Raw genomic sequence first — 26,569 nt, forward strand, 5'->3', positions numbered from 1 at the left:
TTCCCTACATTCTATATCTTCCATATCCTTTTCCACAGTAAATACTGATGCAAATACTTGTTTAGTATAACCCCCATTTTCTGCGGCTCCATTTTCTTGCTGATCTTTGAGGGGCCCTATTCTCTCCCTAGTTATCCTTTTGTCCTTAATGTATTTGTAAAAACCCTTTGGATTCTCCTTAATTCTATTTGCCAAAACTATCTCATGTCCCCTTTTCGCCCTCCTAATTTCTCTCTTAAGTATACTCTTACTGTCTTTATACTCTTCTAAGGATTCACTCAATCTATCTTGTCTATACCTTTCATATGCTTTCTTCTTTTTCTTAACCAAACCCTCAATTTCTTTAGTCATCCAGCATTCCCTATACCTACCAGCCTTTCCTTTCACCCTAACAGGAATATACTGTCTCTGGATTCTCGTTATCTCATTTCTGAAGGCTTCCCATTTTCCAGCCATCCCTTTACCTGCGAAAATCTGCCTCCAATCAACTTTTAAAAGTTCTTGCCTAATACAGTCAAAATTGGCCTTTCTCCAATTTAGAACTTCAATTTTTACATCTGGTCTATCCTTTTCCATCACTATTTTAAAATGAATAGAATTATGGTCACTGGCCCCAAAGTGCTCCCCCACTGACACCTCTGTCACCTGCCCTGCCTTATTTCCCAAGAGTAGGTCAAGTTTGCACCTTCTCTCTTAGGTACATCCGCATACTGAATTAGAAAATTTTCTTGCACATACTTAACAAGTTCCTCTCCATCTAAACCCTTAACACTATGGCAGTCCCAGTTAAAAGTTAAAATCCCCTACCATAACTACCCTATTATTCTTAGAGATAACTGAGATCGCCTTACAATTTTGTTTCTCAATTTCCCTCTGACTATTGGGGGGTCTATAATACAATCCCAATAAGGTGATCATCCCTTTCTTATTTCTCAGTTCCGCCCAAATAACTTCCCTGCATGTATTTCCAGGAATATCCTCCCTCAGCACAGCTGTAATGTAATCCCTGATCAAAAACGCCATTCCTCCTCCTCTCTTGCCTCCCTTTCTATCCTTCCTGTAGCATTTGTACCCTTGAACATTAAGCTGCCAATCCTGTCCATCCCTGAGCCATGTTTCTGTAATTACTATGATATTGCAGTCCCATGTTCCTAACCATGCCGTGAGTTCATCTGCCTTCTCTATTTAGGCCCCTTGCATTGAAATAAATGCAGTTTAGTTTATTAGTCCTACCGTGTCCCCACTTGCCCTGACTGTTCAAGTGACATGCAGAAAAGAGTTAGCTAAGTAACTCAACACCCAAAAGACTAACCTCTGGATGTGCACTACAATTAGCTCATCAGTTGAATTGTATTGCATTATAAATGTGGCACCAGATGGTAAAAGAAAAGCTACCACAAGTTGTAGGGGCATACAAAATGCATTTACTAACAGGTCAGCTATAAAGACTAAAAAGTATTATTCCTGCACACTTTAGCACTCGTCCAAATGCAACCAGTAGAAGCGGAACAATAAATAATCAGACTTCCAATCAATTCTTCGATTTAACAGCAATGGGTAAAACAGCTGCTGGCTGAAGGGCTGTAGAAATATATGGGGGTTGGGATAAAAAGGAAATATTTTAATTTGACATTGCTGATGAAGGATTTATGCGCAAAATGTCAATTCTCCAGCAGTCCTCACTTCTTCCTATTTTAACTTGACAGACAGATTGTTATGGCAGGTCAAAAAGTATTAATGAGCTGAAGCTTAAAACAAAGCGGCCACCATTCTCACTTGGTACTGACTTTTAAAAACATAATAAAATGCAAACAAACATATGAACCTCATCGCGTGCAAACTTATCTGGAACATTTACGAGTGGTCCAGTAACTTCCTAATGTTTATAAACACCTCAGCAATGGAATACCTTTAATGCTTTTCATGATTAAAAGGCCAAAGTAAAATTATCATCCATGTGTCAGCATCTAAGAGTGCTGCTGTCATCAGGAATAATTCCAAAATAAACTAAGCTAACACGACAGCATGGATGTCAACTGAACCGGAAGAAACCTTCACCAGATGGTTGGTTGTCTGAAGTTCTGCAAATATTCTAATTTATGCCTTCCTTCAGTAATGCAAGATGACGTTAATGCAGAACAAATGGATGTTAATTTTCTGCACTAATAGGTAGAATTTTGACAGGCCTGTCTGTCCTGTTTGTACTAACCGTAGAAGTTTGAGAATGTTAAAATCTCCAATACAAATAGTTCAGAAAATCAATTATGACTGAAAATCAATTTGCATTTTAGTTTAGCAAAAGACCTGTACAAATGCAGTTGTTCCACATCCATGCAAACTACATAACTTGGGAGTCCACAGTTGCACTTGAAGAGATATGTGCATCTATGGCTTTTACTTCTGTATAGTACTGTAAGAAATATAATTCATAATGTTCAAGTGGAGATACACAGTCTTCTTAGCAATGCTGACTATCAGTGATGACCAAGAACAGACAGGATTATGGTTATGCTGATGGGGTAGGTAAAGGATATTGAAGTATTCAATCAGCCATTTTAGCATTGAATGGCAGGGCTGGCTCAATCAACAGAATGGCTTATTCCTGAACTTATGCTCCACCTGGAACATGAGTAGAGTTTTTTTGTTCCTTCGATCAATGTGGGGATTGCAGGCAAGACCTTTTGATGTCCAGCCCCAATTGCCTTTGAACTGATTGGCATCCTAAGCTATTTGAGAGAACAGTTTCAACCACATTGCTGTGAATCTGGAGTCACAGGTTGGTCATGACATCTGCTAAGAGACCTTACTGAGCCACCAGTAGTAAAGCTGTCCCACTGTGATGCAATATATATTAAGAAACTTTAACAACTCAATAAGGCCACTATAACAGAAACTGCTTTCCCTGGACTCTCTAACCAAGGGGAGTAAAAATGGCGTTGTCATGTTATCTCCAACTATTCCCAGATACCATTAAGACTTAGAATCAACATTCTTTCATGATCAACAGCAGAAAATATTAAAGAAACTCAGCAGGTCTGGCAGCATCTGTGGACAGAGAAATGGAGTTGGTGTTTTAAGTCCTATATGACAGTTTGTCAGAACTGAAAGGAGTTAGAAAATGGTGGTTTGTATACTCTTTACAGAAGCAGAGAGCCTGAACAAGGGGTGAGCGAGAAAGAATCAGGATCAGAAGAAATAAGTTGTGAGGCAGGGACAGGCGGAAACAATGGGTCTGCCAGGACAGTTCTGTTGGTGGATTTTGACAAAGGTAGAAACAGATCTTTGAGGGGCTGAGGGGTTGTGAGGTGGGAAGGTGTGGAGGGGAGATTCCAAGAGAAGATGTAGTCTTTGACAGTCCTATAAACAATAACTCAGTGACAGGTTTATGATCCGGGGTAGGTAGGATCCATGTGAAAACCAATGTCCTTTAAGGAAGGGAAGTGCCATCCTTACCTGGTTTGGCCAATGTGTGACTCCAGACCTCCCCTTTGGGCAATTATGAATTGGCAATAAATGCTGGCCTAGCCAATGACATCCTCACCCCATCAATGAATTAAATAAAAGTCAAGATCAATAAATGAATGTTCTTAATAAGTACAAGGAATGAGATATGGTAAACTGCCTTACGCAAAGAGGTTGTTAGTCCACGGAAAGTTGACTAAGGAAGGTATAGCTATCCCTTGATTAGTATATGAAATGCGACCCTAAAGAGAGTTTGCACAGCGAATATCACTTTTCCAGAAGAAAACACGTACAAAGGATGTGCTGCGTTCCTGACCTGAAATGTTACTTACTCTTTCTACTTAGTAACGTACTATTTCTATTTACCTCTTGCTCACCGCTACCCCCACTCTCACCCACTCCCTCCCTCCTACAAACCTACCTCCTTTTCTAGCTCCCTTTTTTCTTTGACACCATTTTCCCTCCTAGTTATTGCTTCCTTCTCATTCTCGCTTGCCACTGCTTTTCCCTACCATCTGCTGCTTGTTTACAATCCCTCACTCTGTCCACACCTCGACCTCAGTGAGCAGGAAGCAGACAGGGGACTAAACAAAGCAAGAGTCAATAAACATAATCCACAGCAAATTCACAACATGGGAAGCAAAATGCAGTGAGAATGGCTTTGGTTCATTCTGCAGAAGATCTGATGCAAACACAATGAGGTAAATTATATTGTTCTGCTCTCCAGGTACTGAGTTGAACCAAGTCCCAATTATTAATTACAACCATGCTCACTACCTATGGCAATTTCCGTCCACAAACTCTTCTTTAAAAATTGACCTGAACTCAACCGATTCTCGGTTACATCACTTACCATCTCTATAACCTCTTTCAGCATGAAAACACTTCAACAACATCGGGTTCATGCAAATGTGGACATCTGGGAATCCCCCACTCCCTTTGTTCCATCATTGGCAGCTGTCTAATATTGAAGCTTTAGAATTTTGTCTGTAAACTTTTCTCCGTCTCCACCTTGCTCTTCTTAAAAATCAACCATTTTTGATTTTTAAGCTTTTCAGAACCGTTCTAAAATTTTCTACCATTCAGTTTCAACATTAATCAGATTAAATCTGTGAAACATTCTTGGGGTGCTTAATGATAAAGGCACCATATAAATGCAAAATTAAATTATTCTTGTTGAATGCTGCTACATTTTTCAAAGGCAATCACAAAGATAAAGATTCATGAATTGTTTATACAATGAAGAAACAGGGCAGCCTCTGGTGAAATACAATTAATCACTGTGCTCCAAGCAGGTTCTATTTAGCTCATCATTCAACTAAATTAATTTAATGAAAAATAATAGGCATTAAACTTCAACTTTTACATCTGGTCTATCCTTTTCCATCACTATTTTAAAATGAATAGAATTATGGTCACTGGCCCCAAAGTGCTCCCCCACTGACACCTCTGTCACCTGCCCTGCCTTATTTCCCAAGAGTAGGTCAAGTTTGCACCTTCTCTCTTAGGTACATCCGCATACTGAATTAGAAAATTTTCTTGCACATACTTAACAAGTTCCTCTCCATCTAAACCCTTAACACTATGGCAGTCCCAGTTAAAAGTTAAAATCCCCTACCATAACTACCCTATTATTCTTAGAGATAACTGAGATCGCCTTACAATTTTGTTTCTCAATTTCCCTCTGACTATTGGGGGGTCTATAATACAATCCCAATAAGGTGATCATCCCTTTCTTATTTCTCAGTTCCGCCCAAATAACTTCCCTGCATGTATTTCCAGGAATATCCTCCCTCAGCACAGCTGTAATGTAATCCCTGATCAAAAACGCCATTCCTCCTCCTCTCTTGCCTCCCTTTCTATCCTTCCTGTAGCATTTGTACCCTTGAACATTAAGCTGCCAATCCTGTCCATCCCTGAGCCATGTTTCTGTAATTACTATGATATTGCAGTCCCATGTTCCTAACCATGCCGTGAGTTCATCTGCCTTCTCTATTTAGGCCCCTTGCATTGAAATAAATGCAGTTTAGTTTATTAGTCCTACCGTGTCCCCACTTGCCCTGACTGTTCAAGTGACATGCAGAAAAGAGTTAGCTAAGTAACTCAACACCCAAAAGACTAACCTCTGGATGTGCACTACAATTAGCTCATCAGTTGAATTGTATTGCATTATAAATGTGGCACCAGATGGTAAAAGAAAAGCTACCACAAGTTGTAGGGGCATACAAAATGCATTTACTAACAGGTCAGCTATAAAGACTAAAAAGTATTATTCCTGCACACTTTAGCACTCGTCCAAATGCAACCAGTAGAAGCGGAACAATAAATAATCAGACTTCCAATCAATTCTTCGATTTAACAGCAATGGGTAAAACAGCTGCTGGCTGAAGGGCTGTAGAAATATATGGGGGTTGGGATAAAAAGGAAATATTTTAATTTGACATTGCTGATGAAGGATTTATGCGCAAAATGTCAATTCTCCAGCAGTCCTCACTTCTTCCTATTTTAACTTGACAGACAGATTGTTATGGCAGGTCAAAAAGTATTAATGAGCTGAAGCTTAAAACAAAGCGGCCACCATTCTCACTTGGTACTGACTTTTAAAAACATAATAAAATGCAAACAAACATATGAACCTCATCGCGTGCAAACTTATCTGGAACATTTACGAGTGGTCCAGTAACTTCCTAATGTTTATAAACACCTCAGCAATGGAATACCTTTAATGCTTTTCATGATTAAAAGGCCAAAGTAAAATTATCATCCATGTGTCAGCATCTAAGAGTGCTGCTGTCATCAGGAATAATTCCAAAATAAACTAAGCTAACACGACAGCATGGATGTCAACTGAACCGGAAGAAACCTTCACCAGATGGTTGGTTGTCTGAAGTTCTGCAAATATTCTAATTTATGCCTTCCTTCAGTAATGCAAGATGACGTTAATGCAGAACAAATGGATGTTAATTTTCTGCACTAATAGGTAGAATTTTGACAGGCCTGTCTGTCCTGTTTGTACTAACCGTAGAAGTTTGAGAATGTTAAAATCTCCAATACAAATAGTTCAGAAAATCAATTATGACTGAAAATCAATTTGCATTTTAGTTTAGCAAAAGACCTGTACAAATGCAGTTGTTCCACATCCATGCAAACTACATAACTTGGGAGTCCACAGTTGCACTTGAAGAGATATGTGCATCTATGGCTTTTACTTCTGTATAGTACTGTAAGAAATATAATTCATAATGTTCAAGTGGAGATACACAGTCTTCTTAGCAATGCTGACTATCAGTGATGACCAAGAACAGACAGGATTATGGTTATGCTGATGGGGTAGGTAAAGGATATTGAAGTATTCAATCAGCCATTTTAGCATTGAATGGCAGGGCTGGCTCAATCAACAGAATGGCTTATTCCTGAACTTATGCTCCACCTGGAACATGAGTAGAGTTTTTTTGTTCCTTCGATCAATGTGGGGATTGCAGGCAAGACCTTTTGATGTCCAGCCCCAATTGCCTTTGAACTGATTGGCATCCTAAGCTATTTGAGAGAACAGTTTCAACCACATTGCTGTGAATCTGGAGTCACAGGTTGGTCATGACATCTGCTAAGAGACCTTACTGAGCCACCAGTAGTAAAGCTGTCCCACTGTGATGCAATATATATTAAGAAACTTTAACAACTCAATAAGGCCACTATAACAGAAACTGCTTTCCCTGGACTCTCTAACCAAGGGGAGTAAAAATGGCGTTGTCATGTTATCTCCAACTATTCCCAGATACCATTAAGACTTAGAATCAACATTCTTTCATGATCAACAGCAGAAAATATTAAAGAAACTCAGCAGGTCTGGCAGCATCTGTGGACAGAGAAATGGAGTTGGTGTTTTAAGTCCTATATGACAGTTTGTCAGAACTGAAAGGAGTTAGAAAATGGTGGTTTGTATACTCTTTACAGAAGCAGAGAGCCTGAACAAGGGGTGAGCGAGAAAGAATCAGGATCAGAAGAAATAAGTTGTGAGGCAGGGACAGGCGGAAACAATGGGTCTGCCAGGACAGTTCTGTTGGTGGATTTTGACAAAGGTAGAAACAGATCTTTGAGGGGCTGAGGGGTTGTGAGGTGGGAAGGTGTGGAGGGGAGATTCCAAGAGAAGATGTAGTCTTTGACAGTCCTATAAACAATAACTCAGTGACAGGTTTATGATCCGGGGTAGGTAGGATCCATGTGAAAACCAATGTCCTTTAAGGAAGGGAAGTGCCATCCTTACCTGGTTTGGCCAATGTGTGACTCCAGACCTCCCCTTTGGGCAATTATGAATTGGCAATAAATGCTGGCCTAGCCAATGACATCCTCACCCCATCAATGAATTAAATAAAAGTCAAGATCAATAAATGAATGTTCTTAATAAGTACAAGGAATGAGATATGGTAAACTGCCTTACGCAAAGAGGTTGTTAGTCCACGGAAAGTTGACTAAGAAAGGTATAGCTATCCCTTGATTAGTATATGAAATGCGACCCTAAAGAGAGTTTGCACAGCGAATATCACTTTTCCAGAAGAAAACACGTACAAAGGATGTGCTGCGTTCCTGACCTGAAATGTTACTTACTCTTTCTACTTAGTAACGTACTATTTCTATTTACCTCTTGCTCACCGCTACCCCCACTCTCACCCACTCCCTCCCTCCTACAAACCTACCTCCTTTTCTAGCTCCCTTTTTTCTTTGACACCATTTTCCCTCCTAGTTATTGCTTCCTTCTCATTCTCGCTTGCCACTGCTTTTCCCTACCATCTGCTGCTTGTTTACAATCCCTCACTCTGTCCACACCTCGACCTCAGTGAGCAGGAAGCAGACAGGGGACTAAACAAAGCAAGAGTCAATAAACATAATCCACAGCAAATTCACAACATGGGAAGCAAAATGCAGTGAGAATGGCTTTGGTTCATTCTGCAGAAGATCTGATGCAAACACAATGAGGTAAATTATATTGTTCTGCTCTCCAGGTACTGAGTTGAACCAAGTCCCAATTATTAATTACAACCATGCTCACTACCTATGGCAATTTCCGTCCACAAACTCTTCTTTAAAAATTGACCTGAACTCAACCGATTCTCGGTTACATCACTTACCATCTCTATAACCTCTTTCAGCATGAAAACACTTCAACAACATCGGGTTCATGCAAATGTGGACATCTGGGAATCCCCCACTCCCTTTGTTCCATCATTGGCAGCTGTCTAATATTGAAGCTTTAGAATTTTGTCTGTAAACTTTTCTCCGTCTCCACCTTGCTCTTCTTAAAAATCAACCATTTTTGATTTTTAAGCTTTTCAGAACCGTTCTAAAATTTTCTACCATTCAGTTTCAACATTAATCAGATTAAATCTGTGAAACATTCTTGGGGTGCTTAATGATAAAGGCACCATATAAATGCAAAATTAAATTATTCTTGTTGAATGCTGCTACATTTTTCAAAGGCAATCACAAAGATAAAGATTCATGAATTGTTTATACAATGAAGAAACAGGGCAGCCTCTGGTGAAATACAATTAATCACTGTGCTCCAAGCAGGTTCTATTTAGCTCATCATTCAACTAAATTAATTTAATGAAAAATAATAGGCATTAAACTATCTGCCTTGCCCAGTACAGAATTAAATAATATTGTTAATCTCTATGCAATGATGAATGAGCACATTACAAACTTCAAGTCATTGAGAACTAGTTACCAGAGATAAACATAAAAGCTGCTTAAAATATACAGACCTTTGTGTGGAACCATTGTAGCAGTAGTTTGGAAGGAAATCATAATTCAACTCCCAGAAAACATGGAGAGTTATTCTTCCATATGGTGCAGATACATTGTGATTGGCTTCCCTGAACATGGCATCAAAACTGTCCAGGGTTAAGTATTTACTTAGCAGCTTGTGACTCATACGGTTGACTTCTAACAGACCTTCAAGTTCCTAAAGAACCAAAATCACAGAGGTCATACTCAACATTAGAAATCTGCAACTTACAAACTTTGACAATCAGCTTTTCCAATGAATGACTGTATTATTAAGTTATAGACTTTTATAAAACAGGAGGCCATTTGACCCTATATGCAAGGCTAGGGAAAGCATTGTCTAATGTAGTCCCACACCCCTGTAATTCTCTCTAAATTTGTAACCAAGTCTACTTATTTCACAGGTTTTTGTTTGATGTTATAACACAGCAAAAAATTACTTTACAATGATGAAAATATCCATTTTATCATATCAGACTGGAGGGCAGCTACAGGAGGTTGTACAGAATAATGAGGTCTCTTCTGGAGTACTATGTGCAGTTCTGCTTGTTCTGTACATTAAGATGGACAGCATTCAGAAAAGATTTACCAGGATGTTGTGAGGATTAGAGGGTTTCAGCCATACAGAGAGGTTTAAACAGGCTGGGGCTATCTTCCCTGGAGCGCAGAGGCTGAGGAGTGACCTTATAGAGGTTTATGAAATCACGAGGGGCATGGATAAGGTGATTAGCCAAGGTCTTTAGCGCAGCATAGGGGAGTCTAAAGCTAGAGAGCATAGGTTTAAGGTGAGAGAGGAAAGAATTAAAAGGGACCTAAGGGGCAACTTTTTCACGCAGAGTGTGATGGAATGAACTGCCAGAGGAAGTGGGTAGAGGCTGGTACAATAACAACATTTAAAATGGGTCTATGAATATGAAGGGTTGAGGGGAATATGGGCCAAAAGTTGGCAAATGGGATTAGATTAATTTAGAGCACCTGGCCGCCATGGATGAGTTGGACTGAAGTGTCTGTTTCTGTGCTGTATAACTGTATGACTCAACGACAGCAGACACAAGGGAACACTGCCATCTACAGGTTTCCCTCCATTTCATAGCTTATCTTGACTTGGAATGACAGTCATCACTTCACTCCCTGGATCAAAATCCTGACACACACTTTCCAACAGAAACCAGGCAGACTGCAGAGGCTTGTGGTGGTGGCTCACTACCACTGTCTTGAGGGCAATTAACGATTGTCAACAAGTGGTCATCCAGTGGCATACACATTCTTTGAAAGAAAGTTTTTAAAAAGCTCTAGGTGGGCAAGGATTTTGCCGCTGGGGTCATTCATCCCAGAGATGCCCATCACTGCCAGTTGAGTGACTGATTGGACTTAGAGGCACTGCAGGGCTATCAGGAAATGAATAGATTTTCTTACTTTTTCTAACATATTTTAACAACATTTGAAACATCAGCAAATTTTACTTGGTTATTTAAGAAAGAGGGAATAGCGAAATTCCCGATATGCGACTGCAAAATACTTAAAATGATTTAATCAACTGTTATTTTGCAAGTCATCAACCCACTCAGATCCTGTCTATGAATGCCTGCACTGTTCTATGCAATTCTAAACGAAGTTTAATGTGAGATTGATGAATAGCAGTAAATCCTTTTTCTACTCTGGTAACCCAAGCTCAGATGTTAACCAGAATCCCCATTTTTATTTCTAGCATAAAGTGCTCAATGTTGAACACTTTCCAGGATGACAGAAGTTTTGTTTGGGTGCTTGGGATAGAAACCCAATATCAGTACATGGTAAACAGAGAAGTCAACACATCTTTTGTTTCCACAATACTCCCTACCTAGGTTAAAAGAGAAACAATGCATTCTATAACAGAAACCCATTTTGTTTTGCAAGATAATCTAGCATGAAAAAATATATTTACTGCAGACAACAATATACGTGTAGAGTCTAACATGGATATTTGAGGGTCATTAAGGCAGATAAAAGAATGTTATTTTAAATTTTCCATAACTCTACATACATTTCTAGTGAACTTGAAGATATTAACGCAAGATGGCCTGAGAAGGGAACCTGTGACGACACAATCTAAGCTACCGATGTGGGATAGGACTTTGAGTGCCAGTATAAAACTAGATATGTAGGCCATACAGGCCTCTTTGGCTGTTTGCATGGTACTGACTAGGCTAACTGTCGCATTTATTCAAAATTCAGAACAGTATCTAACATTAGCAATTCTGCAATTGGACAGCATTTGCTAAATAATTCCTAATGTATTAAGAATTACACACAAAAAAATACAATTTAAGATCAGTTGGGAACACAGCATGGCTCACTTTTGTATGCTAGAAGCCAATTTTTAAAATATAATTTAAGTAATTTATTTCTTCCAACTGAATAAAGAATTTGGAGATAGCTTTTGTTTTTTGCTTTCTCATATCTGGTTCAAATTAAATTAAAATTTGGCAGACAAGTGTCCCCTCGTATATGTTCATGGTAAAGGCTCTACCAATCAGAGTCTGTTTGCACCCTTTTCAACACTCTTCTCATGCAGTATAAATTGTTGGTCCTTTTAGGATTGTGCTTCTGTCCAGATGAGCACAAGTCAAACAAGTTGCTTATTTCAGTACAAAAAAAGTATCCTACCAAGCAACTATTCAAATTGGTTAAGATACTTACACGAGATCTAAATGTTAATAATAACTAACATGAAATTCAGGAAAGGTGAATTACTTATTAGGCAACAGGAGCAAGAAAGAAAAAGGATAACAGAATGAGCTGATAAGTCTACATGTACACAAAATATCTCAACACCAATACTGAGGCTCAATTCATTAAGATATAGTACACATACCACAATAGAGGTGATGTCTTCACTCTCAAATCGTGTAATTGCCAATTCTAACGATTTGTACATTGCTGCTGAAATTCTTTGAGTGATCAGCCGATTCAGGTCTATTGACCTACCAAGAAGCTAGAATATAAAAAATTTAGATTACATAAGATATATAGCATAGCAATAGGCCATTCAAACCAACCAGTCCACGCCAATGTTTATAATTCATTGGAGTTTCCTTCCATATTTTACAATTTACAATCATAGCTATCTCATTTTCTTCTCCCTCAAGCACTAGTCTAATTTCCTCTCAAACACATCTATACTATTCACTTCACCAAAACCTTATGGTATCAAGTTCCCCATATTTAGCATTCATTGGGTAAAGATGTTTCTTTTTGAAATTCCTACTAGACTTCTTGATATCCACCTTGCACTGACTACTTTGAAGCTATATGCAGTCTGGAAGTTGGCCTTTTGTTCTGGTATCTCAATAATGAAGAAAAGCAACTCTCACCTGTACATGTCTTTGTTTCAATAAAGTCTCATATCTATTTGATGGAGGTGTAGGTATATTAGCTCCCTGATTCTTACACTCTGCTCGCAGCCGTTTGTCCAGAAGGAGGCTACAAGAATCGAATAGTTGTTAATGTAAAATATGTTCAATGCAGTAACTTCTTACTACAGATTTTAAAATATTAGAATAGAAGCCTCCAACAATACCTTCCTGCCAGAATCTTGTAGTAAGCAAATATTTGATCAGCCAATTTATATACAAATTGGTCAAAGCAGAGGTTTACCTGAAAAGAAGCACAATTGTTCCACAATTATCACCCTACATGAATTTAACCAATGATTACCAAGATAAAGTCTCAACACTCATGCTCAATTAAATGATTTTTAAAAATTGAAAAAGATATTTACACTTAACTAAATAAATTCATCAATAATTACCTCTGCTTCAATCTCATCATAAAGGAACTGCTTCTTGAATTTAGTCAGTGCATAATGGGCACTGTCATTGTAAAGGTCCAAGGAATATAATACATACCTATAAAGAAATTATTACGATTAAAGAGGACTAATCAACACTTATTTCTCAAAAACAAAATATTAACAGTCTGGCTAATCAAAATATTTAAAATAGACAAATAATTTTAAGGTATAGGGTGTAGGTTTGCTCGCTGAGCTGTAGGTTTGATATCCAGACGTTTCATTACCTGGCTAGGTAACATCAGTGGCGACCTCCAAGTGAAGCGAAGCTGTTGTCTCCTGCTTTCTATTTATATGTTTGTCCTGGATGGGGTTCCTGGGGTTTGTGGTGATGTCATTTCCTGTTCATTTTTTGAGGGGTTGATAGATGGTATCTAGATCTATGTGTTTGGTTATGGCGTTGTGGTTGGAGTGCCAGGCCTCTAGGAATTTTCTGGCATGTCTTTGCTTTGCCTGTCACAGGAGAGATGCATTGTCCCAGTCGAATTGGTGTTTTTGTTTCATCCATGTGTAGGGCTACGAGGGAGAGAGGGTCGTGTCTTTTTGTGGCTAGCTGGTGTTCGTGTATCCTGGTGGCTAACTTTCTTCTTGTTTGTCCTACGTAGTGTTTGTGGCAGTCCTTGCATGGAATTTTGTAGATGACGTTGGTTTTGTCGATGGGTTGTACTGGGTCTTTTAAGTTTGTTAGTTTTTGTTTGAGAGTGTTGGTGGGTTTGTGTGCTACTAGGATTCCAAGGGGTCTTAGTAGTCTGGCTGTTATTTCTGAAACTTCTTTGATGTATGGTAAGGTGGCTGTGTTTGGCCTGCTTGTCGTGGTTTGTTCTTGAGGAATCTGCGGACTGTATTTTTTGAGTATCCGTATACGTCATCTACAAAATTCCATGCAAGGACTGCCACAAACACTACATAGGACAAACAGGAAGAAAGTTAGCCACCAGGATACACGAACACCAGCTAGCCACAAAAAGACACGATCCTCTCTCCCTCGTAGCCCTACACACGGATGAAAAAAAAACACCAATTCGACTGAGATAACACATCTATCCTGGGACAGGCAAAGCAAAGACATGCCAGAGAATTCCTAGAGACCTGACACTCCAACCACAACGCATAAACAAACACATAGATCTAGATACCATCTATCAACACCTCAGAAAACGAACAGGAAATGACATCACCACAAACCCCAGGAACCCCATCCAGGATAAACAAACAAATAGAAAGCAGAAGACAACAGCTTCGCTTCACTTGGAGGTCGCCACTGATGATGTTACCTCGCCAGGTAATGAAACATCTGGATATCAAACCTACATCTCAGCGAGCAAACCTACACCCTAAAACTCAACCTGAGCTACAAACCTCCACAAACCTTGCAAAACATTTTAAGGTATATTAATTTCTCAAGCTGTCTGCAGATAAAATTAAAATTCCTCACACGGACACACAAAATTAAGACCAGATAAAAAGAAGCTACTTGGACACAGCAATAATGTAAGAAGATGAATAAGCACTACCACTGTTTGGCGGTAGTGTGGGGATACACACATAAAAAACAGGGGACTTAGAATCTCCTCAGTTCAAGGGACTGACTCTGAACTGGCTGGCCACAATAAAGGGTGATTTGGTGACAGGATACCAGCCTCTGTGCAGTTATTTCAAATGGCATCAGCCTTCCTGACATGTAATTTTGGGAAATTTCAGCTTATCCTGTACTGAATATCAAATAAGCACTATGATGATGTAGTCAAAGAAAGTAGTGGTGAGGTAGAGCGGGGTATCAGCAGCAGTGAAAACTAACACTGTACTTTCAAATGCTGTCAACAAAGAGGGTAGATAAGGAATAAGGGCTGAAGGATAGATCTCTGCAGGCACCAGAAATACAAAGATAAGCAGAAACAGTAGCCATTTCATGAAGAATAACAAAGAGAGAAAGTTCTTTGTTATAGCCCCAGTGGGCAACATTATGATAACAGCTGTTTCAGAGTTTTGGTGGGGTAGAAACCCTTTCACTAAATTTATTCAGAGAATGTGGGTACCATTGGTTCAGCCAGCATTTGTTGCCCATCCCCAAATGGCTTGGCATACTTTATTCAAAGGATTTGAACACTGGAGTTCTGGGAAAATTGGTTACTCATTTGGGAGCATAAAACAATAATGCATTAACTGAACCAAAACAACTCAATGCTTCTCTATTGTCACCAAATCTCACACTGGTTATTTCTTTGAAAACTGTGGCACCTTTGCATTAGAACACCTTGTATCTCTTTCATCTGTCTTGGAAGTATGCTTGAAAATTCTTTTAGCACTGCAAAAATCTGATCAGACACCACAGTAGAGCAATATAAACAGAAAATGCAGCACTGGTCCAACTCTTGGCATTCCCAAAAATTTATGCTTAGGATATCATTAAAGACTCACCTCTAATATTTTTGTGTGCTAGAGGCAATGCAACAAAAAAGCGCAAACCAGATTTATATACTGAAAGTAACTGGAATAAAATTATTTCATCATGCAATAAAGTGACAAACAAATTAAAATCCTACTCCATCATTGAGGCTTCTTTGGTCTCCAAAATATGGTCAGTTAAAATCCATGGCATAGACATCTCAATCGGAAACTGGATTCTTCTGCCCATAGTCAGTTCAAGGAAGAATTCTCTGAACCAAAGCTGAGACAGATCACAGCAATGCTGAAGAGTTTCTTAAGAAAAAAATTCAAAGACAAATTACCAAATAGAGCTAAACATATGAAAAAAAAACTTATTTCTGATTAGAAACACACTAACAGTGCACTCTATAAAGTCATTTCCAAAAAATGATGTATGCAATATTGTGAAATCTGATGAGCACAACTGTTATTGTCTGTGACACAATTTTAACATTGACAGAAAATATACTAGGATTGTTGGCTTAAAAATCACTATAGAATGGTAGGCTCTTACTACTGTGATATGCTAGGTCCACAGTTGCTCACAATCTGTGGAGCCAATTGCAACATTTCCAAATTTGCCAATGACAGAAAACCAGGAGGGAGTGCAAATTGTGAGGAGGATGCAAGATGGCTTCAAAGGGACTCAGACAGATTAGGTCAACAGGCTAGAACTTGCCAGTCAGAATAGAATGAAAATAAGTATGAATTTATTCTCCCTGCTAAAATAAAACAGAAAGACAATACTTCATAATTAGTGAAAGGATGAAAACAGCCCCCAAAGTATCCAGGGTGTCCTCGCCCATGAATCATGCAAGTGCAGCAGGCAATTAGGAAGGCAAATGGTTATGTTAGTCTTTATCACAAGAGGAAGGCTTTGAGTAGACTGCAATTGTATAGATTTGATTTGACCTCATTAGGAGAGCTGTGTAGAGTCCTGGGCTCCTCATTTCAGAAAGGATATACTTGACAAGAAGGGAGTGCAATGGAGATTCACTGGACTAATCTCTGGGATGGTCTTATGAGGCAAGATTAAATAAACTAGGTCTGTATTCTCTAGAGTTTCAAACTGAGGGGGGACCTTATTGAAACATGTGAAATTTACACAAGGCATAACAGGGTGGATATAGATAAGAATCTCTTATCAGAGTACGCCATTTAGGACAGAGATAGGAAGAAATTTCATCATTGGAAGGTGAGGAATCTTTAGACTATGCTACCTCAGAGGCTGTGGAGGCTCACTGAGCAGGTTCAAAACAGATATCAATGGACCTCTGTAAACTAATTACATCAAGGCATGTGGAAGCTGTGCGTGAAAGTGGCATCAAGACAGGTGATCAGCTATGATCTAACTGAATGGCAAAACAGGCTAGATGGGCCGAATAGCCTAATCTTATCCTTATGAGACACCAAGCTAAGAACTCTATTTCATACAAAGATAATTTTTATGTCATAAGTCTCTGTACTAAAATTCTACTAAGTGAAGCATGAGAATTCAATTTGTGAACATTCTGTTTTTAATTCAAAGTCTATCAATAGACTTGATTAAGCTCATGCTATTACATGCAAAATGTTTTTCACCAAATGGCCCTATAAATTATGAACATGTATAGACTGGTGGATAACAATCAATTCCAAAATTTGTGTGCATAAAAGCAAAACTGTATCTATTTACATAGAATCCCTACATTGTGAAAGCGGGCCATTCATGCCACCAAGTCACCCTGACCCTCCGAAGGGCATCCCACCAAGCCAGAAGGAAACCAGAGCAGGCAGAGGAAGTCCATTACAGGAATGCCGAGAATGTGCAAACTCCACGCAGACAGTTGCTGCTCCTTTCATTCTGGATGGAAGTGATCATGGGTTTGGAATGTATTGCCTTCAGATCTTGGTGAATTTCTGCAGTGCATCTTCTGGATAGTACGCACTGGAAAAATGTGCACTGAGCTTCGACAGTGGAGGGAGTGGGTAGTTTAAGGATGTGGTGCCAATCAAATTTTGTCAAGGATGGTATCAAACATTGTTGGAGTTGCACTCAAAGGCAAGTGGGGAGTATTCCAGCACACTCCTGGTTCTGGCCTGTGCCGTGTAGATGGTGGAGAGGCTTTGGGAAGTAAGGAGGTGAGTTACTCGCTATAAGATTCCTAGCCTCTGGATTGCTCTTCTAGTCACTGTATTTATTGTCAAGTCCAATTAAGTTTCTGATCAATGGGGAATGGAGGGAGGAAATCACAATCCAAATTTTCATTCCCCTCTAGATCCAACGGAGTTGCCATAAGACTGGAGGACAGCTAAAGGAGGTTAAGAAAGTTAAGCCAATGATTTACAGACCAGTGAGTCTCTCAGCAGTGGCAGGCAAAGTATTGGTGCAAATCCTAATGATAGAGTTAATTTTGATTGAGAGAAAGCAGGTATTAATGTCCTCAAGTCCCTGAAGGTGGCAGGCAAGATTAATTAGGGTAGTTAAGGTGGCAAATAGGACATATGCATTTATGAGTCATGGCATAGATAACAGCAGGGAGGTTATACTGAAATGTGGTCAGGACTTGTGATTAGGCCACAGCTGGAGTACTGTGTGCAGGTCTGACCAGCGCACTACAGGAAGGGTGTGATTGCACTGGAGGGGATGCAGAGAAGATTCACCAGGATGTTGACTGGGATAGAGCAGTTTAGCTATGAAAAGAGACTGGGTAAGCTCAGTTTTTTTCTGCAGCAGAGAAGGCTGAGGAAAAACCTGATACAAGTGTTTAAGATTATAATGGGCATGGACAGGATGGACAGAAAACAGCTGTTTCCAAGTTGAAGGCTCAGTAACAAGGGGATTTTTTTTTTAAACCTCCTGCCTTTCATTGAAAAGAGTACTGAGGAACCCTTTCTTCACCCAAAGAGTGGTAGGGGTCTGGAACACATTGCATGGGTTGGGTTGGGTAACCTCAACCTTTATAAAGTACTTCATTGAGCACTTCAGGTTCCAAGCTGAAATGTTGACTCCCCTCCTCCTCTGATGCTGCTTGACCTGCTGCGCTTTTTCCAACTCTACTCTTTATCCACTTGAAATGTCATAACATTCAAAGATATGGCCAGAGTGCTGGAAAGCAAGACTAACTCAGATTTAAAACCAACAAAAGATAAGGAAAATCAAGAAAGAGAAAATAAACTGAGGGCAAACTAGCAAGTGACTTGAAGACAAAGAGCAAGAGCTTTTGTTCAAATATATACATAAAAAAGATAAGTAACAGTGAATATTGAGCCCTTAGAGAACTAGGCAAAAGTGAGGACTGTAGATGCTGGAGTTCAGAGTCGAAGAGTGTGGTACTGGAAAAGCGCAGCCGGTCAGGCAGCATCCGAGGAGCAGGAAGAGCTGATCGCTGATGAAGAGCTTATGCTCAAAATGTCAAGCAGCCCCCTCTTCACCTTGGAGAACAAGGTTGGGGATTAATAATGGGGACCCAGGAAACGGAGAAGTTGAACAAATACTTGATATCAGCCTTAGTAGTGGACGAAAGTAAGCGCATTCCTAACATCTGAAGTGACTTGGGGAGGAGGAAGAGGAGAAAATAAACATAGTAACAATCAGTAGAAATCCCTTGGGCCTGAGGGGTTGCATCATAGGATTTTAATGGAAGTAGCTACAGAGGTGGTGGAAGCACTTGTAGTAATCTTCCAAGAATCCTTAGATTCTGAAAAATCGTTGTATTATCTTAACTCAAAGAGAGAGAGAGACTGACTAAAAAGCAAGTTACTATACACTAGTTAAGAGATGGAAATGTGTTGCTGGAAAAGCGCATCAGGTCAGGCAGCATCTAGGAAACAGGAGAATCGACGTTTCGGGCATTAGCCCTTCTTCAGGAATGAGGAAAGTTGGTCCAGCAGGCCAACTGGATAAAAGATAGGGAGGAGGGACTTGGGGGAGGGGCGTCAGAAATGTGATAGGTGGAAAGAGGTCAAGGTGAGGGTGATAGGTCAGACTGGGGTGGGGGCGGAGAGGTCGGGAAGAAGATTGCAGGTTAGGAAGGCGGTGCTGAATTCGATGGATTTGACTGAGACAGGCTGGGGGGAGGGGAAATGAGGAAACTGGTGAAATCCGAGTTCATCCCTTGTGGTTGGAGGGTTCCTAGGCGGAAGATGAGGCGTTCTTCCTCCAATCGTCGTTTCGCTGTGGTCTGACGATGGAGGAGTCCAAAGACCTGCATATCCTTGGTGGAGTGGGAGGGGGAATTGAAATGTTGAGCTACAGGGTGGTTGGGTTGGTTGGTCCGGGTGTCCCAGAGGTGTTCCCTGAAACGCTCCGCAAGGAGGCGGCCCGTCTCCCCAATATAGAGGAGGCCACATCGGGTGCAAAGGATGCAATAGATGATATGTGTGGAGGTACAGGTGAATCTGTGGCGTTTATGGAAGTTTCCTTTGGGGCCTTGGAGGGAGGTGAGAGGGGAGGTGTGGGCGCAAGTCTTGCACCTCCTGCGGTTGCAGGGGAAGGTGCCGGGAGTGGAGGTTGGGTTGGTGGGGTGTGTGGATCTGACGAGGGAGTCACGGAGGGAGTGGTCTTTACGGAATGCTGATAGGGGAGGGGAGGGAAATATATCCTTGGTGGTGGGGTCCGTTTGGAGGTGGCGGAAATGGCGGCGGATGATGCGCTGTACATGGAGGTTAGTGGGGTGGTAGGTGAGGACCAGTGGGGTTCTGTCCTGGTGGCGGGTGGAGGGGCGGGGTTCAAGGGCGGAGGATCGGGAAGTGGAAGAGATGCGGTGGAGGGCATCGTCGACCACGTCGGGGGGGAAATTGCGGTCCTTGAAGAAGAAGGCCATCTGGGATGTGCGTTTTTGGAACTGGTCCTCCTGGGAGCAGATGCGGCGGAGTCGAAGGAATTGGGAGAATGGGATGGCGTTTTTACAGGGGGCAGGATGGGAGGAGGTGTAGTCCAGGTAGCTGTGGGAGTCGGTTGGTTTGTAGTAGATGTCCGTGTTGATACGGTCGCCTGAGATGGAAATAGAAAGGTCGAGGAAGGGGAGGGAGGAATCTGAGACTGTCCAGGTGAATTTGAGGTCGGGGTGGAAGGTGTTGGTGAAGTGGATGAACTGTTCAACCTCCTCGTGGGAGCACGAGGCGGCGCCGATACAGTCATTGATGTAGCGGAGGAAAAGGTGGGGGGTGGGGCCAGTGTAGTTGCGGAAGATGGATTGTTCCACATATGCTGGATTGTTCCAGCAACACATTTCCATCTCTGATCTCCAGCATCTGCAGACCTCACTTTCTCCTCAAAGATACACTAGTTAAGATAATGTATGTTGTTGTGAAAACTTGAGTCTTTTCTAAAGGATGCAATTGCAGAGCATTTAGAAATCCATAATATAATCAAGCAGAGTCAGCATGGTTTCATGAACAGCAAAGTATACCTCACAATATTACAGTTCTTTAAAGAGGTAACAAGCAGTGTAGATAAAGGGGAACTAGTAGATTTACCATATTTGAATTTCGCAAAGACTTTCAATAAGTTTATGCACACTAGAAGACTACTAAATCAGATAAGAGTCCACAGTGTAATAAGTGGTATGTTGCCATGGATACAGAATTTGCTAATTAATAGAAGCCAGAGAGTTAGAATAAAGGGGATATTACAGAAAGGCAACCTGTAACTAGTGAAGTGCCACAGGTATCAGTGCTGGAAGTATAACTATTTACAATATACATTGCTAACTTGGACAACACAAGACATTGCACTATCACCAAGTTTGTGCATGACATAGGAATCTACAGAGGGATATAGACAAGTGAATGGGCAAAAATTTGGCAGAAGGAATATAGTGAGGGAAAATGCGAGGTGATGCACATTGGCAGGAAAGAGGGGACAAATATTATTGAAATAGGGAAAGACTATAGAAGGCTGCAGCACAGAGGGATTTCAGGATCCTACTGCATTCACATTCATCAAGCAACAAGGAAAGCAAATAGAATGTTGGCCTTTATTACGAAGTGAATACAGTATAGGGAGGTCATGCTAAAACTCGTAAGGGTACTAGTCAGACCACAGTTGGAGTACTGCAAACAGTTCTGCTCCTCAGAGTCATAGATGCACAGCATGGAAACAGACTCTTCAGTCCAACCTGTCCATGCCCATCAGAAAACCAACCTAATCTCGTCCCACTTGCCAGCACCTGGCCCATATCCACATTGGGTTGCCCAGCATTTATTGTCCTTCTCTAATTGTTTCTGAGAAGATAGTGATGATCTGGCTTCTTACACTGTTACTGTCCATGTACACCCAAAATATTGTTAGGGAAGGAGTTCCAGATTTTTCACCCAGCAAAGGTAGAAGTATAACAATATTATTACAACTCAGGATGCTGTATCGCTTGGACAGAAGCTTGCAGATAGTGGTGTTCCCATGTACTCACTACCTATGTCTAGGTTGAAAAGGTCATGAGTTTGTAAGGCTGTTGTCAGAGGAGTATTGGTGAGTTGTTGACCTGCGCATTGTCAATGTTAACCTTAAGGAAATTCTGAACCAAGACTCCTAAGTCTTTGTGTTTCAGAATTCCAAAGCCCATCTGGCTCACTAATATCCTTTAGGGAAGGGATCTGCCATTCTTCTCGAGTCTGGTCTGGTCTACACATGACTCCAGACCCAAGCAATGTGGTTTACTCTTAACTACCTTCTGGATAATTAGGAATGGGCAATAAATGCTGGCTGGCCAGCAATACCCACATCCTGTCAACCAATAGAAACAAAAAATTGGGATTTTGCTTATTTCCTTTAAAATCTTCAACTATTTTGATGACTCCAGGAATAGCAGGTCTTGATTTCCAGTGAGGGGTGGGTAAGCGAAGTGAGTCGGAAAGTGGAGCTGAGGTTAAAGATCAGTCACAATCCTACCGAAAGAGTTGTACAGCCCTATGTACGAGGGATTTTATGCTGGAATGTTGAGAATTTAAAATTGGACCTTAAAACCAAGTGTGAATATCCATTCAGTGATTGTGCAATTAAAATATTTGCTTCATCTTCACATTCTTCCACAAACAGGTTTAAAAATAAATAAAAGCATCTCTAATGGTATACGGTCAAAATATAAGTTTGCCCCACCACACTGTCTCCTGTGGAAGCGATATCTTACCACTGAAATTGAGCAAATGCGTGTAGAAGAATGAATGCCGGTGAAATTCTTCTATCGCCAAAATGGTGGGGCCCTCAAGACTACTTCTCAAGGTTTTCTTTGCGCCACTTTTGTCAGCAATGAGGGACTCTAGCATAGTTCTAACCATGTAGAGCTACACCAACAGGAAACGTAAAACAAAACAAAAAGAAAAAGTAAAGGGCACATTAGTTATTATGCATTTAATGGGAGAAAGCCTAACTGTTCCATCATTGAGGATATTTCCTTTTAAATCAAATTTATTTCTGCCACAGCAACTTATCTTGAGATAAAATCAGAACTGAAAGAAATTGATGTTTTAAGTAAGCAGAATATCATGATCCAACATTACCATTACACAGTGTTTAGTACTTAAAGCAAGGATAGCAGCTAGTTGGAGCAATTCACTTTCAATTTAAATTAATTTTATATTTCTCCACTAAGAATTTTGCACCTTTAAACGATGGAACAATTTGACTTTCTTTCAACAAAGTAAGGTAGGCTTTATTCTTACCACCAAAATTTAAAATGGTTGGATAGATGTAGGACCGCCTCAGAAAAGTGTTGATCGCAATGAGTGTTTTGTCCAGTCCCAGTGATTTTAGTTGCTTCGCTAGCTCTCCAGATAGCAATGACTCTGCCATGGTGCGCACCATATACAACTAAAGCCAGTTGGCAAGAGTGGACATTAAGAGTTAGGAAGAAAAGCAGAGTGAGAGCTTGGTTAAGTAGCAACAGAAAAGATTTTGGTTAATAAGTTAGGACTACCATTTTCCACAGTGTTACCATTGCAAGCAATATAAGTTACATTTAAAAGGACAGTATTGCTTAAAATACAGCAGTCATGGTATTAATGGGATAGTCAGTTAAACTGATGAGAGCAATCGATTGATCTGGCACTTTTCCTCATCAAGAGGCAGAAATTTGATAGCAGCTGTTAAAATACTTATGAAAGCATGCTAAGAGGAAAGAATGGAAAGAGACCATCTTTACATTTTCAAAATGCCTGCTGCAGCATTTAGCAAAACTTCTTGTAAATTCATGGGAAAAACATGTTTGTTGTTTAGATTGTCTAGAAGCCACTCTCAATCCTATAGCCTGATCAAAACGTGCCAGGTATAAGGTATGTCAACTAATTTGCATAAAGCATACAGTATATTTCTGTAATTGTTGCAAAAGCAAACAAACTGCGCAGTATCTGAAGGGAAAGGGAGGAAACAATAAATACTCAAACAATACTTGCCCCTCAAGTTTTTACAAACCCATTGTAAATCAAGCCACTTTTAACATTAACAGCTTGTTGCTTGCAGCAGCTCAAGCAAAGGCATTAACTGGATACAAATTTATATCCTTAAAGTACAAGCAACAATGCTCAACTTTTCATAATTTCAATTTAACCAATTCGTAAAATGTCACATTGTAAAGTTATGAACCAAGTATTATTCGTAAGGAATATTTTAAAAAATCAAAAATTAAGTTTAAACTATTCCTTCTTTACAAAATCACAAGGAACTAGAAGGAACCATTGTTGTTTAACACATCACCTATTACCATGTTCTTGTTGAGTATTTCACCTGTGCCTTAAACTGAAAATTAAAGGAACACAAGCTGCAACCATGCTTGCTTCAAAGCAATAATTTAAATTTACTTCAGAGATTGATCAAAAAATGACCTTGCTTATAAAGCAAGTTAGGCAATGGGAATTTACAGGACTTGAAGAGAACAGTCTAAGGTCTATGCACTCCAAAGTTTTAAAAATACTATGCAACGCTCCATGTTTCAAAAGCCTCAATCCTTCCTAGGCAATTTCAATTTGAATGTGGAACTCAATTTCTATTTATGGCTTTAACATCAAATAAATTTATTTGAACCAGAGATTATTAAGAAGTTCACACTATAGAAACACCTGGGTACTAGATGGTCCGACTGCCCGGGGAGTAACTTTGATCTCAAAGCCTCCTCTCGGATCTTTCTCTCCTCGGAGTGCAGGATCATTTGCTGGCTCATGTCCGACGTCCCAATCACAAATAGTCTTTCTAATTGCTTGCAGAACACTACAGACATACGACAAAGAAATGCATCAGCATCAGTTCCAATAATGTGTTTTTGTTTGCTTACCTTATGCAATTATAAAATGGAAAATAGGGAATAACGAAAAAATTACAGAAACAGACGCACCATTAAAATATAGACAACAATAACAAATTACTGCAAATGCTAGAAATCTGAAATAAAAACAGAAAATACCAGAAAACCACATCAGGTCTGGCAATATCTGTGGAGACAGCATCCAATATGACTTCTTCACAGATGCTCTCTCCATAGATAGTAAAACCATGTAAATGTTTTAGTAAATGTTGACTGACCAAAAACTGACACTGGTTGGTACAGAAGGTAATGACTTTGCAAAGTTTGTATCATTATTTAGGACAATAAAGAAAACTTCAACTGTTTCAGAATTGCTCATATTTTAACATTATATTGTTGAACAGTCATTTCGTAATAAGGAACCAGAATATTGCTTAAAAAAATTCACTGAAGCTACTTATCCTGCACGAGGACCTTGGCATGAATATCAATGGAAATGGGTATATGAGAAGAATTTGTGAATTGGTTGGCAAATGGACTCAGATTGGTAGAAGCATTGTCAAGAGTACAGCAATTAGGTGCTAATGACAGTTCACTACCAAACAAAATTTAATAGATTCTGGTATGATCCCTGCAGATTGGAAGAATGCAAATGTCATCCCACTAGTTAAGAAAGGAGTAAAGCAAAATCAGAGACCTGTCAGCCTTACATCTTTAGTAGGGAAAATGCTAGAAACTTTCAAAGGACATGAGAAATGGACACTTGGATAAATATGATCTAATTGGGCACAGTCAGCATGCATTTGCAAAGTTGGACAAATTTAGGAGTTTTAATCTTTTGAAAATTATACCAATCAAATTGATAAATGAGGGTCAATGGAAGTTGGATCTACTTGGATTTTCAGAATTATTTTGATAATGTTCCCCACAGAATATTAGTTAGCAAAATTAAGGCTTATGGTATAGGACATAATGCTCTGACATGGATTAAGGTTTGGTTAAGAGAAAGAAAACAGTACGAAAATTGTTCATTGTTACATTGGCAGACTTGCACTGGTGAGGTACTACAAGGATCAGTACTTGGAGCTCCAGGAGTTCACAATGTATATCAATGATTTGGAGATGGAGATCAAATGCAATATTTCCAAAGTTGCAGATGATACAAAGATAAGCAGGGATGTTTCCTAAGAGGAAAATGTGAGATATTTTCAGGGAGATTTTAAAAGGCTTAGTCAATGGGCAAAACCATGGCAGATGGAATATAATGTGGAAAAATGTGAGGTTATCCACTTTGGTAAGAGAAACAAATATGCTGAGCATTTTTTAGAAAATTGAAAAGTGTCACAGTGCAAAAGAACTTGGGTCTACTTGTCAATTAGTGACTGAAAGCTAAGATGCAAGTGCAGCAACCTATTAAGGCAGCAAGTGGAATGTTATCCTTTGTTGTAAGAGCATTTGATGAAAAGAGTAGTGAAGCCTTGCTTCAACTGTATAGATTGAACCAGTTTGACTGCACCTGGAATACTGTGTATAGTTCTGGGAGAAAGTGAAGACTGCAGATGCTGGAGATCAGAGCTGAAAAATGTGTTACTGGAAAAGCGCAGCAGGTCAGGCAGCATCAAAGGAGCAGGAGAATCAATGTTTTGGGCATAAGCCCTTCTTCAAGAACGTCCGAAACGTCGATTCTCCTGCTCCTTTGATTCTGCCTGACCTGCTGCGTTTTTCCAGCAACACATTTTTCAGCTGTGAATCGTTCTGGTCTCCTTATCTCAGGAAAAGATATTATCATTGAACAAATGCAACAAAGGTTCTCCAGACTTGTTTGCAGAATGGCAGGTTTGCCGTAAAGAGA

The 26,569-nt window shown here is 39.9% G+C and overlaps 1 protein-coding gene across 2 annotated transcripts in view; it reads right to left on the bottom strand.

The window, feature by feature from the left end:
- The window catches only part of cyfip1 (cytoplasmic FMR1 interacting protein 1), a 194,580-nt gene that overhangs the window by 87,128 nt on the left and 80,883 nt on the right, over nt 1-26,569 (bottom strand). Inside the window, exons 15-22 of one of the 2 annotated variants that reach the window (XM_043692305.2) lie at nt 24,536-24,683; nt 23,144-23,291; nt 15,619-15,775; nt 13,037-13,133; nt 12,806-12,882; nt 12,600-12,708; nt 12,101-12,220; nt 9,225-9,424 (exon numbers count right to left, since the gene is read on the bottom strand). In XM_043692305.2, coding sequence (XP_043548240.1) covers nt 9,225-9,424; nt 12,101-12,220; nt 12,600-12,708; nt 12,806-12,882; nt 13,037-13,133; nt 15,619-15,775; nt 23,144-23,291; nt 24,536-24,683 — 1,056 coding nt within the window. Of the gene's footprint in view, nt 1-9,224; nt 9,425-12,100; nt 12,221-12,599; nt 12,709-12,805; nt 12,883-13,036; nt 13,134-15,618; nt 15,776-22,611; nt 22,766-23,143; nt 23,292-24,535; nt 24,684-26,569 lie in introns of both variants that reach the window. The other variant, XM_043692304.2, reaches the window with a different exon arrangement.

This window comes from Chiloscyllium plagiosum, unplaced genomic scaffold (genome assembly GCF_037043375.1).
Source record: "Chiloscyllium plagiosum isolate Xiang-an unplaced genomic scaffold, Cpla_swu_hap1 HiC_scaffold_6, whole genome shotgun sequence".
NCBI classification, from domain to species: Eukaryota; Metazoa; Chordata; class Chondrichthyes; order Orectolobiformes; family Hemiscylliidae; genus Chiloscyllium; species Chiloscyllium plagiosum.